Below are 19,336 nucleotides of genomic sequence, written 5' to 3' on the forward strand. Positions count from 1 at the left end.
CGGTTTCCAGCACATAATAGGTCACAATCACAGATTGTGAACTCCACATGAAGGAATCCAATGCTTTCTCCTGACCTTTCACACTAGGCACACACATGGTACACTTATACATGTTACATACATGCAGATAAGGTACACATATACATAAAATAAAAAGAAAATGATCCAAATCTTTTAGTAATAAAAGTAACTTAAAATAATATTTCATGAAGGAGAAGACAATATCTATATCATTGTTAAGACCCACTACAACAAAGTCTTTAATTTTGTTTAAACCACTTAACTACATTCTTATTGTACACAAGCAGCTTAAGGTATTTTTATACATAAATCATGCAAAAACAAGCCATCAAGATAACCTGGCCCTTTCATTACTTTTGACCATTATATATTAGATTGCATTCAATTATTCCCTGCTACTGACAAGAAGATAATTCTAGTTCATTTTTCTAACACATTACCACTGAATAATATCTGTAAAATTAAATTTAACACGGTTTGATATATATGAGTTTGCTTTTGGTTATAATTAATGAAGCTATATCAAGAATTCAGCAGGGATAGCTTACCCATATTTATAACATATGACTATTCTCACCAACATACAATGGTGCTCATAAAAACATCCTGTATTCTTAACTTGTTCTGTATGAAGCTAGGTTTCTGTAAATCACAAGTCCTTTGCCAGGTTAGGTGTCTTGGACCCTACATTACCTCTTTGAAAGAGAATACTCTGAAGGTGAGAGACATTTTTGTCATGGGCCCTACGTTCCCTCACAGTTACTTATTTTTTCATTTTTCAAGGACAATTGATACTAAGATGTGACCTCTAAGATTTGAAGTCAAACAGAAAGTGAAAGTAAAAAATTACCAGCAAATGTTTTGCCTTTAAAGTATAAAAAATTTGAATACTATTTGCTATTATGGTCTCGTCTAGTTCATGCTTATCAGTGCAGAGTGACTCTACTATACCAGCATTCAAGTAGCTGATACCAGAGAGAGAGAGAGAAAGAAAGAGAGAGAGACAGAGACAGAGACAGAGACAGAGACAGAGACAGAGAGAGGATAAGATCTAGAGACTCACAAAGACAGATTTATAAATATATAGAGATATGGCAGAATAATAACAAGGAAACAAATTTGAAGATAAATAAAGGAATAGAAACATCTTTCCGCAAACACAAGTTTAACAGTTTCTTTACCTTAAATAGAAACTGACTTGCTCAAGGTCACTAGACCATATGGTGTTATGATTAAAATGACAAGCCTTAAACAGGAATTATACGGTTTTGCCCTATCCCAGCTGTCGCATTGCATTATAGAAAACAAATAATAGGACTCTGTTGCAGATGTTGTAGATCTTCTGAACATTACAAGGAGACTATGTTAATTGGCTATGTAAGATTGCTGATCAGTAATATGCTGGAAAGCAGCAACAAAGCTTTCAGCTTTTTACACAAGAGCTGGGAAGTCAACACAATGCCTGTGGGCACAGATGGCCATGCATAGAACTGCACGGCCCTATTTTTATCTACCCTCCATCTCCTATGAATGTGGATACCAAAAGGAAGTCAACTGAAATGAAAATCAATTTAGTCTTTGATGGTGGATGCTTATGCTATATAATTCCAAGCATAAAGATGAAATGACATGATACCTAGAAAGAATATGCTCTGGCATTTCTTTGGGACCCATTTCAATGCTCTTCTTCAAGCATATTTTGGTCGTGTGCTTTACATATTTGTCTCCTGAAGTGTTTTTCTATGAAGTAATTCTCTTTGTCTTTTAACAAACAAGATTGTTTCTTTCACAATGTATGTGCTGTCACTTGGGATTTATTATGTTTCATTTTCCCACAGTTTCAATAATAGCATAGGTTGATTTTGAATTCAAAAGGAGAGGAACATTAGATTGAAAACAAAGCCAATACCCCTGAGGGGCAAGGAGAAGGCGTGCTGAGGGTTTGAGTAAACTGAATTATCTTATATTCTTCATGTTAAGGCAGTTGCTGACTCCTCTCTATTCAACAGTATGCCTGTGGAAATGAACTCAGATATTTAAGATATAAGAATGTTTAGCTGTCCTACACACTTTCTGGTTGTCTAATACTGAAATGAACCAAACTCTGATCAGATCCCCTCTCCTCTCTTTAGGACCTTACTATTGTTGCTACTTCCTAACCTCCCTCACTTTATCTCTTTGTATGAATTTCTTTCTGAGTAAAATTATAATTACCACTGATCCTTAAAACCTTGTTTTGTCTTCATTTCATTTCTAGTCAAGAATATGCTGGTCATAATCACCAACCAAGGGACTGCGATTGTTTGATATTACAATTGTTTCCCCTGATTTGCTCTCTAATTTACAACATGCTGTTACACAGTTCATGAGTTAGACATCATTTTTCATATTTCAGAACTCCTCACTATTCAGCAGTGAACAAGAGAGATAATTGAAGAAAATGAAAGCATTTGGCCTTGATAGTCACATGAGTGTAAGCAGACTAGAAATCCTGTAATAAAGTCCACATGGGTAAAGGTTTTATATTGTGCATTAGTTGAAAACTGAACATTAAGGAGATGGTACTTTCTAGTGTATCTTTGTGTCATTCTGAAAGAAAGTTTACTTCAATAAACTTATAACTTTAGAGTAGATGGAGATTGAATTGGAAGAGAAAAACATCTATGCTTTAAGTTTATTGTTATTGGAAGCACTGCCAATTTAGTGTCTTTTCATTATCCATTTTCACCAAAGCTCAGTCTATGTTACTATTGGGGAGGGGGGTGAAGGGACTTTAAAGAGATCACACCTAATATAGGGAATGGGCTATTGTGGGTGTGCCCTTGAAGGGATATTTGAGACCTGGCCACTTCTCTCCTCTCCAGATGCTCCCACTATGACATTCTCCCTCAACGCACACTCAGGGAAACAGGACCAAGGAGCCATGGATTCAAGTTTCCAAAAGTGAGTGAAAATTCAAATTTTCTTCTCTTGGGTTGATCTTTGGGGTATTTTAACACAGCAATGGAAAGCAAAGAGAGAAGCACACAATAAACTCAACAAAGAATTTCATTTTTACTCATGATTGACATATTTGTCAGTACTTTTATTACAAGAGATTTTCTGAACTTTTAAAGATCTTTTTATTACGTGTGTGTGTGTGTGTGTGTGTACTATGGTACACACATAGAAATCAGTGAAAATCTTATGGGAATTGTTTTTCTCCTTCCATGATATGGGCCTATGGAATCAAACTCAAGACTTTGGTTGAGTGACAAGTACTTTTATACAATAAGCCAACTCACTAGTCCTGATATATTTTTACATAGTTATTTTGACATTTTTGTGAAGTAATTTATATGAATAATTAGTGATAATAGTAAACTTTGTTTTCCCAGGCAGAAAATCATTTTCGAGGGTACATTGTGGTCTGGAGTGATACAATCATAAAAACCAAAGTTCAATCTCCATAACTCACATGAAATTCAAGGTGCTGGTGTTACCATTTCTTCTAGACTCCACCCCACAGTTACCTGACAACAGCCAGGTATGACTAACAGTATAAAAGGGGTTGCTTGCTTACTCCTCATTTTCTTGCTTTCTTATTCTTCCTCTCTTCCCTCTCTGCCCCTTCTCTCTCCATTCCCTTCCCAATCTCTCTCCAGGTGTTCATGACCAGCCTCTCTCCTCCTCCTCCTCCTCCTCCTCCTCCTCCTCCTCCTCCTCCTTCCCCTCCTCCTCTTCTTCTTCTTCCTCCTCCTCTTTCTTCTTCTTCTTCTTCTTCTTCTTCTTCTTCTTCTTCTTCTTCTTCTTCTTCTTCTTCTTCTTCTTCTTCTTCTTCTTCTTCTTCTTCTTCTTCTTTCTCTCTCTCTCTCTCTCTCTCTCTCTCTCTCTCTCTCTCTCTCTCTCTCTCTCTCCTGTCTCTCTAACTTTCTCTGTCTCTACTAACCCCTCAGCTTCTTTCCCCACACCCTAAATAAACTTTATTCTATATCATACCCTTCATGTGGATGATAAATCAGGGGAAAAGAATGCCTCCTCCCACCCCTGCCTCTGTACCATACCATGCCTCTACCAAACATATCCCTTGCTCTCTTCTCTTTCTTTTTTATAAAACACAACAGTCAGGACATACCTTTACAATCTCAGAATTGAGAAGGTAGAGACAGAGGGATCCCTAGAATTCATGGGTCACTGTAGCATTTACAGTTAACCTCTAGGCCAGTCAAAAGCCCTGCCACAAAAATTACAAGAAGGATAATTACTAATGAATAGTACCCAAGGTTGTTTTTTGACCTCCACATACTGGCCTACACATGGGTCTGCTACATGTGTGCATTCATACCCACATGACTGCATGGACATTAGGCACGCACATACACACACACACACACACACACACACACACACAAACACAGAGATAGATTGAGAGAGAGAGAGATGCACACACACACCAAATAAAATTCTTTCCAAGCTTTTTTCAAAGGCAAAATGTTGTGACCTTCTCAGTAATATTCTTTTAATGAAATAAAGAGAAAGAAACATTGTTTTCTCCAGGTATTTGCTTTTCTTTGTATGATACATACCTAAGATTTTAGGTCTGCAACATTGAGCAGAGCATTCTATAAAGGCAAATGTAGCACAGATGAATCACCCATTCACAGAAAATAAACATATTCATTGCAGTTAAAGTACTGACCCTATGTTCTTGGTCACATTTTCTCCCTCACATTTAATTTTCACGAATCATTTGATGTTTTTTATATTTACTTCAAAACATCACATGTAATAGGAGACATTAGTTTTATATACTGACACTGATGTGTCTTTAAGAATTCTACTGACTAAGAAGACAATGTGTATAATCTCACTGGTTTTCACTTACTGTCCAAAACAAGAGAGTAATTCTTATATTTATCTTAAATAGTAATCATAAAAATTTATATTGCATTTATTCAAATAATATTTTTCAAGGAACAAACTTATATAAACATAGTGAATTCTATGATATCTTGTGACACCTACCTAGAAATTATGATGCAGAGATTTCTTTAGCTAGTAAATTATAGTATCACATTAGGTGTTAATACATTTCTAGAACTGATAGAATATCATTTAATTAAATGTATTGCAATAATTACTGTTTATAAACACTTCACAGGTTACTAGTGACCATAACTGGTTGTCATAGGAAGAATTTTATGTCACTAATACATGTTTGTAATGTTAGCCATTTTTATGAAGATATGTTTTGTTAAAAATTAGCCAACATAGTAAAAAAATGAAATCTACTGCAATATGTGTTGTGGCTTCATATTAAAATAATGTTTTAAATACTAACAAATTTAAGCCATAAACATATAAAGGTTAATATTATAGAACCAAGAGGGTATGTAGGAGAAATGCAATGCTCATAATTGGTATGGTATAAAACACCATAATAAAATTAAATAATTTCTTGATAATATCAGTAGATAGTAAAAAAATAAGAACATTCCACATTAAACATTTTATTGTCTCAGAAAAATGAGAAAAATGGAAGCTTGCATGGTGAAGGACATTTAAAATACAAAACAAAATAGTATTAAACTTTATTGTGAGAGAATGAATGCCTTCTATCAAAGACTAAGACATAGGATGCCCTCTCTCTACACTACAGCTCTTTTTGTTCCAAAATGTCATATTTAAGATTTGTTTCAGGTCAATAAAACAATATATTATGTTTTAAATTTTTATTTATCTCATTTATCTTTTAGTTATACCATCTATTTTTATAGAGTATGTGGTTTAGGAAATAGTTTTAGTTTAAGTATTTTGTGTGGTTTTCTTAAAACTTCTGTCTCCCTCATTGAAATGTCAAATAGTCCCACTAGAAATATCTTAGTCCCTTGTGAAGATTCCAGGAGCTTTATTTGTGTAGTTGTATTACTGGGCTGTTTATTTAGTGTCCTACTTCTTTTTATTATTATTAATTGATTATTTTATTTTGTTACATTTCAAATGTTGCCCCCCTACGTGGTCTCTCCTTCTCAAGCCCCCATCCCTTCCCTCATCCCTTTTGCTTCTAAGAAGGTGCTTCCCTACCCACCCACCCGCTCCTGCTTCACTCCTATAGCATCCCTCTAAGCTGGGGCAACAAGCCTCCACAGGACCAGGGCCTCCCCTTCCATTGATGCCAGTTAAGGCAATCCTCTGCCACATGTTAGCAGGAGCCATGGACCTATCCATGTATACTCCTTGGTTGGTGATTTAGTCCCTGGGAGCTCTGGGTGGTCTGGTTCACTGATATTGTTGTTCTTCCTTTGGGGTTGCAATCCCCTTCAACTCCTTCAGTCCTTTCCCTAACTCTGCCATTGGCATTCCCAGGCTCAGTCTGATGATCGCCTGTATCTGCATCTGTCTTAATCAGGCAATGGCAGAGCCTCTCTGAGGACAGCCATACTAGACTACTCTCTGCAAGAAATTCTTGACATCAGCAATAATGTCAGGGTTTGGTGTCTGCTGATAGGATGGATCCCAAGGTGGGATGGTCTCAGAGTGGCCTTTCCTTCAAAGAATCAACAAAACTAGGAGCTGGTTCTTTGAGAAAATCAACAAGGTAAATTAATCCTAGCCAAGCTAACTAAAGAGCACAGAGACAATATCCAAATTAACAAAATCAGAAATGAAAAGAGAGACGTAACAACAGAACTGAGGAAGTTCAAAAAAATCAGATCCTACTACAAAAGCCTATACTCAACAAAACTGGAAAATTTTAGTCATTGTTAAATTCAACAATTGGCTTCTTTTTTAAACCAATGTGACTCTCCATGTAATACACTAATGAGTCATGAGGGTAAAAAGCTATGTGTCTGGTAAATGAGTCCATTTAATATCTTTGAACAGAATACATAAGTCTGTAAATTCTCATATCTACATTTATCAAATGGAAAATAGTGATTTTATACTCAGAGACCTGTGGAAATAAAACTGTATTGTGCATAATTTCCAGAGGCTAATGACAATAAGACTTTTTGTCTTTTGTCTCACAAAGACATGAGTTTCTGGTCATGCTTTGTCTTCCTGGGAACACACAACTACTTTTTGCCAAGGAACACATGTCATCTTGAATCCAATCATTGTTTGTTTGGAATTTATAAGTAGTTTCTCCTCACCTCTGGGACCCCATTTCCAGAAAGTTTCCACATAATATCAGAACAATATTGGAACTTAAAAATCAAACATACAGTGTGTAAAGTAGCAGAATCATTCAGTATTACAGCTGATAAAAAGTGAATTATCATTTTTAGTTACCATCTTTAAATGTGTGTGTGTGTGTGTGTGTGTGTGTGGTGGGGGGTGGGACATTTGTGTGCTAGTATCCCAGAAAACAAAATAGATGAAGGAGACTATCATTTTCCTTATACTAATCACCTACATATCAATACACTTGTTTGCACTTGATTTCTCTTCAAAATCATACTGAAAACTCAGAAAAGAAGCAGCATCCTAAGAAAAAATCTATCAAGGAAGAAAGTAGCTACTGCATTTACCCATCGGCTAGGGACCCTTGCTTACAGCAGGAGCTGTGGAGTGCTCAGGACAAGGGCTTTAGAGAAACATCTTAGTTAAGTGCACTCCTTTTATAGATAAGAAATTTTCATTCCGGAGCTAGAAGAGCGTCTCCTGGATGCTCCAGGCCACTGGCTAGTTACATTATTTAATATTTTCCTCAAGTGAAATGAAATTTAACTTTTTAAATTGAATATTAAAAATAAAATAAAAGTCTATGGTTGTACAGTCATTCAAGAATATATTTTTAGATAGTATGTTACTATTTCAAGTACTTTAGAAACTATGTACTGGTTAAAATAGACTCATGACTCACATCATCTCAAAAATACAAAGACTACAAACGAATGTTACTGTAGCTGAGTTTCCATTAAGTTTCCTCTCTTCTAACTTAATTAATACAAGAAAACCTTACTAACTTTTTTTTTTCATTTTATTTTTCTGCCTCTCCCCTTAATATAGTGCACTATAATAACAATCCTTTGATCTCTTTCATTTCTTTGGCAATCTAAACTAACCTTAAGTTGGGAACTTGGATTGTTACTCAGACAATTATTTCACTATAAATCAATGTGTGTGTGAGAGAGACAGAGAGACACAGAGAGAGAGAGAGAGAAAGAGAGAGAGAGAATGTAAAAGGGTTGAACTTGAACTTGATATCAAGTAGTCAAGTGGAAATGAGTAAAGATGATAGAGTATGCCAACATACATGCTAGCTCATACAGAACAGTGTTGCATACTGGGAGATGATGTAGAAGTTTTAAAGATGAAGAATAACTAGGAGGTAATTCTAGACCTCAATCAATAATGCATATACTTTATCCATGGACTGTTATTCGAAATTGGGTCTGTGTATCCCAAATGATTATCATGAACACACATTTAACGGCAAGGGCTTTTAGAATATGTGTACTTTTGTATATATTGCAAGAAAAAAATTAAGAAACAAATATATCTATGTATTTGTAACTTTCTGGTTACTGTGACAAAAATTGAATATTAGATATTCAGACAAGGCAGTTTAGCTAGGGAAGAGTTTATTTGGCTCAGAATTAGGTTTGATACATTATTTGGGGGGAATTTCTGGTTGCAGGAGCTATAGGCAGTTGAACATCCCCTGTCTGAAAGCAGAGAGTGATAAAAACTGATGCTCACCTCAATCATTATTATTTTTTGTTTTTGTTTTTGCCCTTCCCACTTCAGGTCACTGTTAGCCTGAGCTCAAACAGTAGGTGAAAGAAACCAAATAAGTAAGTAATCACTAATCTACAATTTTGACAAAATCTGTATAAAGGCGCTTTATGACAGAAGCAATTTCAAATGCATTGAGAAAAACAATGTGGAAAGTTCAGTAGATAAGAAGAATATAATAATTTTATTTTGGTTCATTATGAAGGCATTTAGTTCATAATAATTTAAGTTCCTCTATGAGAACCACTTGTTTATCTTTTTCATCTCAGAGTGAGAACATGGGAGAACAAAGTTACACACACACAGACACACAGCGAGAGAGAGAGAGAGAGAGAGAGAGAGAGAGAGAGAGAGAGAGAGAGAGAGAGAGAGAGAGAGAAACACACAAATTATGGAGAGAATCTGACAACCAAATTCTCTGAGTATTAATAATATGAGCAGAAAGAATGAATTCCTGGTTTAAACTCTGTAAAGTGGGAAAAATTAATTCTGCATAACTTATTTTAATTCATGAAACAGATATAGTTTTATCAAAGTAAATTGTCACATTGGATGACCTGAAGGGATAGGGGTTGAGAATAAAAATTCCTATATAAAGTTAGGCAATTGTGTTCTCACAGGGTAATGGGGTTCAAGGTTGGAAATTTATGGGATTTCAATAATAGTTAAGGTGGTCATAGTAACTGTAATGAAATTTCTTTCCCTTTACAAAGAGCTTCCCACTTTTCACTTGGCTTTATTTTTTCATGTGGGTGCTGCCGATACAAAAATCATATCCCTGAGATTATGCAGCAAGCATTCTAACCCACTGAATCATCTAGATTCTTTTTTTTAAAGTTAAATAGAACACCCAACTTCATTCCTAGAGCAATCCTGTAACAGTGGTGATGTTGAGCTCAGATATAGTGAATGATTTCTGAGAAGAACATATGAGTATCAAGAGTAGAAGCAGTTTTGAACAATTGAGTGACCAGGATCTAAGGGTGCATGCACACTGTCAAAGAAGGTTCCATATAGTTTTAGTGCAAGCAACAGTAAAAACACTAAGGGGAAGCATATACTTGTTAAAGATTTTGTGTGACAGAAATAAGATACTGTGTGTGGGATCTAGGAGAAGATAGTCAGTGTTGTGAGAGTTTGATTCTCAGGACCTACATGATGAAAACAGGAGGACTAACTCCAATGGGTTTGAATTGATCATCACATGCACAGTGCAGTTCTACACACACACACACACACACACACACACACACACACACACACACACAAAATGACATGTGCTTTTAAAAACTCTGTTGGAGAGAAAGAAAATTAAAATTGAACTTGAGTATGGGCTAGGCAAGATCATTTCAGGCCTATATTAGCAGATAAATTTTGTGACGAGCTGAGAAAATACAGAAAATAATGCTGAATGACACTGGAACCTCAAGCAGTAGAGAGAATGGGTTGAGTTCTTGGCATATGCTGGCCTTTGTATACCAGGGGCTCACAGCACCAGCATGGGAGCAAAATAGTGTAATAAGAAAAACCAAGCTCCTTGGAGCAGGCCAAATAAATTCATACTCTGCACATGCCCTCCATCCTCACAAAGATTTTAAACACTCAAAGTCACTGAAGAGCGTGCTATCAGCATAGTTGGTGATTGGTTAGTATTGGGAACTAATACTATGATGGGGAACTGATGCACGCCATATCCATAGAGTGAATTCTGGAGCATGTTGTACTGTTCAAGGAGTTCTGCTTCTCTTTGCTTAATTTACAAGGCACACACCTTCGCGGAGAGAGGCTGACAACAGGGACATGCCTTAATAAGCAGCCGACATAGTCCAGATAAGAACAGACACATTTGTGAACTAGGACAGTGGCAGCGGCAACAGAAAGGAGGACAGTTACACAAGAGATTTCAGAGGCATAAGTGCCTTCATGAATCATTAAGTGTGGGAGGCAGAGACATGACTCTGAGTGTTCATGCCTGCCTCACGGGGGCCACGGTGGTGCTGCCACCAGATAATGAACCATCAAGAAGAGATGAAGTTTGGAAGGAGGATTCTTAGATCAGGATTCATGATAGTGTCGTAAGTGAATTGAAGGTACTCACTACGGGCTACACTAATCTACCACCCGGAAAATATTTTTCTCCAGGGATCGCACAGAGGTACTGAGAGTAAATAAGATGATTTAAGAACTACGAAGAAGCAAGCAATGACCTAACTGGTGAGGAATTCTTTCCTGTACAAACTTCCCCATCATTTGTGTGTGTGTGTGTGTGTGTGTGTGTGTGTGTGTGTGTGTGTGTGGTATTAGTTGTAGTACATTTAGCCTTTTCTTCCTCTTTTTCAATATACTCAGTTTTGGGAGCACAAACATATATACACACATACATACATAAGTACATACATATAAAATTTATGTTTATTATACTTCACAGTAACTTCTATTCATAGTAACTGATTCTGACTTCTTTTGCTAATTTAAAAAAAGCATCAACTTAGCTATAAATACAGTAATCTAATTTTAAAAAGGTAACACTGAACATATGGCTTCCAATCTAGCCATGACGAGCAAGGGACCACTTTCCTCAATCTTTCCAGATTCTACATGTGAACAGCATTAAAGTAGTACACAAAATGCCCCTCTACAATCAGGGTGTCATCCGTTCTGAGAATGCTCTGGGCATGTTTGATGTTAGCTTGATGTCAACCAGAAACATACTGGCTTTGATATGTCACTTTATCTAATCATTCATTTACCCTCCTCCTCCTCTAACCAAAGCTACAGATAACTCTGGTCTTACTGCTGCCATCGATGATGCTATGCAATCACTCAGTTTGCAATGCAATGCATTCCATGCTGTTCTCCGTCTGCCCATCACTCTCTTCAGACTCACAGCACCTTCTATTAGTTATTTTACATTAATAGATTTTCCAGGATCAAATTGTTGCAAGAATCAAGCCGTGCTATCTGTACTGATATTAATTTTCAATCCTTTGTTTTCAATGAGGCCATTGAAATAGAAATGCACAAAAAGGAAGGACAACGAGTAGAAAGAAATGATAAGTTTTCAATCTAGCCACCCACCATTAAACGAAGCCATTGTACCAACCTGGTATTTTCCTTTCCTACTGCTTCATTGTGGTTTCTTCCTTCGAAAGATTAATTTTCCTATGGGACCTTGGTAACTTGTACTGTGTGAGAAGTGATTAGATAATTCTCTTCTGCACATATATCTTAATAAGTGCCCTCAGGCAGCATCCAAGTGACACTGAGGGCAGGGGATTATACTAGGGATTTAGGATGCAGCATCAGCCTTCGTCAGCTGCCATTTGTGCTGAACATCTTGCTGGAACAAAATGACTAAACAAATGTGTGCTAGTCATGAGTTTGTGATTCTGTTTTAGGGTGCTGGGATAAATATAGAAATATGGATATACAGCAGAACTTAATCCCAGCTTCTCTTTCTGGAAGAGATAACGACTGGAGATTATTTTAGTATTACTTTTACAGATGGGAGGCTTTAGTGAAAAGGTAGCCTTGAGATTTTGTTTTATTCTGCCTGAAACAAATGAAAAATCAAACTGGTGTAGTACATTATGATCAGTATGCCTGAAAATCCAGGAACAGAAGGTCACCTTTCTAAGCACTGCTTTGACCTTTGTGCTTGCTTGTCTAAAACAAAAGTGGCTTTAGAAGAACCTTGTGGGTGGTAAAAACAGTGCAGGGATCAGAGCCCTCTCTAGTTTGGAGAGTGATGTGTTGAAGGCCGATTTCTAAATACCAGTTTTGTTTAGTTTCTGAATCTATTCATCTCTGAGCAACAGATAAGATACCTTCCATATTATTCAATACAAAAATTATGTCCTATGAATATATGAAAAGGAATCATTGGAAATCTGATAGAAACTTAAGTACATAATTAAGGCTTGCCTTAGTATTAATAGTAAGGTGAGAACATAAGGTTTATGTCTGAAATGGGGGTATTTTTTTACTTGACATAACACTGAGTTGTTGGAACCCTATGCACAGAGCTTGATTTCAGCTTTTCAGAGTTCAGACTGACTACATATATGTATAGTTGGTTTTTGCTACTTTGTGGATTCTTCCTTTTCTCATCATTGATACCCTGGTTTCACCGTCTAGAGAGGTAAGAAAGAAGGATAAAGGGGAGAGAAATAGAGAGATCCTTGGATCTAGTAACTTTCTTCTTGTTTCTTCTTTGTCTATGACTACTAACAAACTGCAATCAACCCCATTGAATGACCAAAACTACCACCATCACCTCTCAGGGCCCTAGTGTGTGTGTATACTCTGAAAAGTTCCTAGAATTCCAAATGTCATACAATCGCAGAAGCTACCAGCAGCTCGTAAAACCATGCCTCTGCTAGAGCACAAAGCAAATCATAGTCAGCTGCTGAGGACAGTCTAAAGAAGCCCCACATTCCTACACCTGGGATTAAATGGAAAATACATTCTTAAAAATATTTCTGCATTTTTCAAAGTAACAAAAATTCCAGAATTGTCACCACAGATATGAAACATTCCTTATCTCAAAATACGTCTAACTTGTTCCCATGGAGGGTTTTTAATCTATAAAGCATACCATCTAGATTAGCTACTTTTATATTACTGTGCTGAGACACTATGACTAAGGCATCTTACAGAAGAGTTTACTGGAGGCTTACAATTTTAGTGGCTAGTCAATGGCCATCATGATTAGGAGCAAGCAGGCAGGCAGCATGCTGGAACAGTAACTGAGAGCTTGAATATTGAAACACAACCATGAGGCAGAGCTGTGAATGCCACAGGCTTTTGAAATCTGAGATCCCACCCACAACAGTGCACCTGGAATTAGTTTGGGTTATTTTTGTCCATGAGGAAAACCAAAGAGGAGAAAAGGGTTCATTTGACTTGTATATCCTGAGTTCCTGATCACTGAGGGAAGCCAGGACAAGAAATCAAACCAGCTGGATACTGGACACAGAAGTGGACAGGCCATAAAGAGTGAATGTTGTTTATCTTTCCCTGCTCTCTGTGACTTGCTCAGTTTGTTTTTGTATAGCACCAAGGACTAACATCCAAAGGATGGTACCAGCCATATTGGACTGGATCTGCCCACATCTATCATTATCAAGAAAATACCCTACAGTCTTGCTTACAGCCCAATCATATTCAAGCATTTTCTCAGTTCAGACCCCCTCCTCGCTGATGGCTTATCATGTGTCAAATTGACATAGAACTTTCCAGTATATATTTCCTCCAAGTCTATACCTCCTGATCCTGCTTAAAGAGTTCATGGAACTGGGGACCAAATATTCAAACATGAGTCTGTGTTAAGCAGTCTTATTCAGACCATCCCAGCATTAAAAGTCATGAGATTTCATTTTCAAATATTGACTTTCAGCTTATTTTAATAATTTAATGTCCTGTGTGCACTTAACAATTGCAGTGTTAGAAGTATTTAATGATTGACAGCTTCCTAAATGCCAGTATCATTTTATGGTGTGTGTGTGTGTGTGTGTGTGTGTGTGTGTGTATACATGCATACAGACTCAGTATTTATTTTAATACATATAAAATATTTGGAAATGTTAGTCCCATGAGAGTTTCAGATAATGTCACAGTATCTATAGCTTATCATTGATGTTATTGTGACTTTAGACAGATCTATCTAGTACATAAAGTTTGTTATCTTATTCAGTTTGGAGCCAGTATAAAACTATTAAATTGAACAGTGATTTCTAGACACACTATTCAGTTGCCCATATGAACTCACAGAATTGTGACAGTAACAGCACAAAGGCTGTGAAAGCTCTTCTGGCTATGCCAGAAGAAATCCTGGCATAGTGGGTGAGTTACCCTCTAGATGAAGAGCTATTGTTGTTTCATAGGCTCTAGGGAAGGAGATTTTGGTTCTGTTTGTTTGTCTGTGTCATGATGGGACTTCTGATAGACTAATCTTTACACATCAGAAAGACCATAATCCCAATGCTAGTTGGGTCACAGAAACTGAGTGGAAAGTGGAGAAAAGAAAAGGAAATTCTAAGTTCGTGGAAAGAAGTGAAAGAATGATAAGGGTTGGGGTGAAGATGGGGCAATATGTTAAAAATACATTGCATGAAGTTCTGGAAGACTCAACAAACATATTTTGAATATGTTGAATTACTCAGCGGTCAACGAGTCCTCACCTACTTCAGCTACTTGGATGATTATTAGAAATGTTGCTGTTTCAATATATTATCAAACATGCTCCCGAACAGGAATGAATTAATTTATGCCTAATAAACATGCTATTTTCACAAAGAAATGCAATTCACTTTGAGAAATTAGTACAAAACTTACCAAACCATTTTAAATCCAATTTGTCTTACATTGATAGAGTACACTTGAATTTATCTCTGCAACTAGAATACCAGCTATCATTTTGTCTAAAAAAAAAAACCGAACCTACTTCATTACCTTTTTGAATGCCATTTGTAAGTTGTGCATCTAAAAGCTTTGCAGACTGTGTGTGTGAGTTAAAATAATTTTCAAGAATGTCTTACCAGAAGTTGTCTTCACTACTTCAGTTGTATTCCTCAATCCAACAAAGGAAAATTGATACAGCCTCCATGATCTTGTGTCACCCACTTCAACAGAACTGCGCTTCCATTGATAAACAATTTCTTCACGAGGATATCCATCTACCATGAGATGGGAAAACTCAGCCAGAGGTAGCAACCACCTTCTTTGAATAACTTGTAAATACCAAGGGAGAACAAAACTGAAAGTCATATGAGCACACTGGACTGGCCTTGTGGAATTTGCCTCCCAGGAAATTAACAAAATATATATCAAATCCTGCTGGAAAAGACTGAAAGTAAGAAAGTCAAAACTGCCTTTTAAAAATCTCGCTTTTAGTTGCATGTAATGTAAACAATGAAGGATATTCTAAATGTTGTATTTGTACTTTATATCACTTTTGTAAGATACAAAAGTATCTAGTACAAAGTGAAAATTAGATATGTAAAATTAGATATTAGATATTGTAATGAAGTAAATTACATATGATCAATTCTGTCTTTTAAAATTAACTACGGTCATGACTATTTTGATTTTAGGAGTCTCTCTGACTCTATTGAAGAGAAATTATGTTGATGAAAATGCTTGTTTAAAATCCATCATTAACATTTCATTCATTCAAAAATATCTAACTGCTAAACCGGAAATAAGGCAGAGATGGATAATCTAATATCGATATTGAACAAATAGGAATTCATGTAGAAAAGTGAGGCCTGTTTGCTTTAGAATATCTGTGGAAGTTTTAATATTTAATTGGTGGTAGAGTTGTCAAAATCCCTTTGATATGTTGAAAATATCTTCTCTGATGAAAATAATAAGTCAGGCTTTTACAGTGTTGACATATCATACATTTTTACAAATATTATACCAACAAAACAGAGTTAATGTGAAATATACTTTGTTTAAGAATGTGTTATATAACATTCTTCTGAGTCCCATGATGAAGGATATTGGAGGTATAGTATCAACCATGTATACGTTCTATTGAGTCCTGGCCTGGCCTTACAGTCCACCTCAATAGTCAGTCTGGACACATTGTCTATTTTTTAAGAGTTGCCCATTCTATCAATTCTTCTTGTAAAGATTGTTTTAATTGGGACAGTTTGAAGTACAATAAAAAATGATGTCAAAATCAATAGCAAAGCTCAGTGCCACTATGCAATTTCTCAGATTCACTGCATTAATTGACAAGGCAATTAGAGTGACTACAGGTGGCAGGGCACAATCTGGGGAGAATATTACTTACAACTGGAGAACTCCAGGGGGCAGGAGTGTTCATCCATTGGGAAGTTGTGTAATTGCAACTGGCACTCAGCATCAATTGTTAGCCTAATTAGAACAACAATAAACATACAGAGAAAAAATGCTAACATCATTTTTACAGTGCACACTGACATCCTTTCTAGAACAATCTTACACTGTGATTGATAAAACAAAGTGATCCTCTATGAATAAAATTCAAGTTCTAGGCAAGAATTATTTCCGAGCATATTTTATTTACATAGCAGACAGAACCACCCAATTCACCTCAACTCCATTAATTCAAAATATGTGGATACTTGTTTTATATTTTATCTTATTTATTTTTGCAAATTAGCTGCACACAGGAGATTTCTCAGTGAATATTTTTAACTTATTTAAGAGAACAAACTGTTTTAGGAACTTAAGCTCGTTTAATGTTTGCATCAAATGAATGCTGACAGTTCTCTGATCTTATCAGCTAATTAACACGAAGCCTTCTGTTGGCAAGAACTTGCTGTTTTTAAATTGCCATAGCTGGGTTTTAAAATACCACTGCTGCACAAGGGACTGGTATGCACTTTTACAACAGAGATAGATAGATAGATAGATAGATAGATAGATAGATAGATAGATAGATAGATAGATAGATAGATAGATTGAAAGCAAGCTACATTGATAAAACAAAATAGAGACTGCAACATCAGCCACATGCACATATATGAACTAGTTTTCCTTTTAATTTGCATTTATAAATAAAATAATGGTTTGTGATAGTTTTGCATATGTATATTGTTTGCTCTGCTCGTATTAACTCATTTCTCTGTTTAGTACTCTCTCCCCATGTTTTTGGTCCCTTCTGTCTCTCCAAATAATATCATATCTACCTTTATTTCCTTTTATTTTCTTTGTAATGTTATCTTTATTGTATATATGTGTGTGCATATGGAGAATAAAAGTTAACATTAAATGAAAAAAAAAGAAAGCAAGCTACGTAGATAGATAAAATTATTTTCCTATATAAGATGTTATAGGAGAGGATATCTAAAAGTTAACAAGAGATGCTAAATGCACATACAATGAGACAATGAGAATGACTTCACCATTGAGTCTCAGTTTAAACAAAGTTTAAAACCTCAAGATGTGCAGTTTTAAGCCCTGGACTGTGACTCAAGAAGGGAGTTTAAATCTGAAGGATTATAGATGTTCTGACTACCTTTGGAAAGGCATAGAAAAAAAATAGAATCAAACTGTAATGGTGATGATTGGTGGCTTTCAGAATGTTCATGTTTGTCAGCTACATTTCTTACAAGCTACAATACCACTGCTTAAGTGATAGAAATGTTATTTTACAAAAATTAAATTTAAAGGATTTTCTAATTAGCATGACTTTTCATTGAGGACATGTTAGATGTTTTGTGGTACAAGAGAGCAATGAATAATCTTTATGTGTATTTTCAATGGCCTATGAAGCCTTGATGAACTGAACTACTTCTGTACTAAATGCTGTGATGGCTCCGTTGCACTGAAATGTATTCAAGGTCACAGGGACCAGGAACACGGTTATGATTTGTACTTAGACTCTTCACTCTTCGTCACAGCAGGAGACTTTAATCACTGTTTCTACGATCATTCTTCAAAGAATAGTTTGGCTTTACTCCCAAATGAGATTTTAATTAAATCTGGTTTTTATTAGAATTATCTCTCAAAATAAATTGATATTCTTCTTATTAAGATAATACAGATAGATTGCAGATATAAGTATAGATTCAGAAGTATTAATAGCTCTACAAATACATGCACACATATATTCAGACATTTATAGCTTAGATAAGCAACTAAATTAAAAATCATCTTTCTTTATAAATACATACATTGTTTCAAGTCTTAAGCAGATCATAATTGACACTTAAAGGAGGGTTCTATAATTAAACACTGTTCCCCAAATTAATAAGAACTCAAAATTGGCGACAACATTATAATATGATAACAAGACTTGAGGTAGAGTGAATGATTGCAGATTTCACAAGCCAAATGAACTCTGATTTATCATTCAGACTTTGATTTTCACATTTCTAATTCTAGTCATTACCTTATCAGGAATTTAATAAATTCCCACTGAATCTAAAATAGGCACAATGACTTTCTTTTGCAATTATGGTAGAGATTTCAAATCATTTGAAAGTATTATGCCTTATATGTTTAGTATTAAGCATTTACAAAGAATAAATATATTTTACTGGTACATATGATATGTTAACTTAGATGTATATTGTTTAGATATTTCTAAAATATAAATAAATCTTACAATATACCATGCCCCAAGATTAGCATTTTGCCTGTCACTAATTTCACCTGTAACAATCCTGTGGGGCAAGATTCAGGTAAAGAATCACTAGCTATAACTCATAGATATTAAAGAAGGGGAGGTAATTTAGTGAGAAGCAGGGAGACATTTGTACTGCAGAGTGAGAGTTCCACATTCGCCATTTAGTGTATGTCACAGTTCCATGCATTCAAGTGCTACTTAAACAGAGATTTGTAATTTCAGTCTCCTTACAATACAAGGATTCTAAAGATCACAAATGGTCATGAAAATACAGTAGCTCCACCTTTCCTAATACTTAGTATCTGCTTTCACTTCATATGCCTAAATATAAAATGTAACAAGAAAAATATGGTGCTTGCTATGTAAAAGAGAATGTTGATATGTAACCTAGAGCCAAGTTCATAGTCATATACCTTCTAGCAAGTTCTGTACATAGAAAAAGTATAGTTACTCTAGTTCATGGGACATCAA

The 19,336-nt window shown here is 35.7% G+C and overlaps 1 protein-coding gene and 1 long non-coding RNA gene across 6 annotated transcripts in view; one reads left to right on the forward strand and one right to left on the reverse strand.

Moving 5' to 3' along the window:
• Positions 1-16,550, forward strand: part of A230004M16Rik — a 258,459-nt gene extending 241,909 nt beyond the window's left edge. The window contains exons 5-9 of the long non-coding RNA XR_388589.4: positions 2,886-2,964; positions 3,399-3,547; positions 8,755-8,801; positions 10,885-10,956; positions 15,375-16,550. This is a non-coding gene — a long non-coding RNA (RIKEN cDNA A230004M16 gene). The remainder of the gene's footprint in view (positions 1-2,885; positions 2,965-3,398; positions 3,548-8,754; positions 8,802-10,884; positions 10,957-15,374) is intronic.
• Gabrg2 (gamma-aminobutyric acid (GABA) A receptor, subunit gamma 2) overlaps positions 1-19,336 on the reverse strand; it is a 90,668-nt gene that overhangs the window by 42,063 nt on the left and 29,269 nt on the right. For all 5 annotated transcript variants that reach the window (NM_001362655.1, NM_001362656.1, NM_177408.7 and 2 more), the window contains 2 exons: positions 16,544-16,626; positions 15,282-15,419 (listed from right to left, as the gene is read on the reverse strand). In NM_001362655.1, the coding sequence (NP_001349584.1) occupies positions 15,282-15,419; positions 16,544-16,626 (221 nt within the window). The remainder of the gene's footprint in view (positions 1-15,281; positions 15,420-16,543; positions 16,627-19,336) is intronic.

Source organism: Mus musculus, chromosome 11 (assembly GCF_000001635.26).
Source record: "Mus musculus strain C57BL/6J chromosome 11, GRCm38.p6 C57BL/6J".
NCBI lineage: Eukaryota > Metazoa > Chordata > Mammalia > Rodentia > Muridae > Mus > Mus musculus.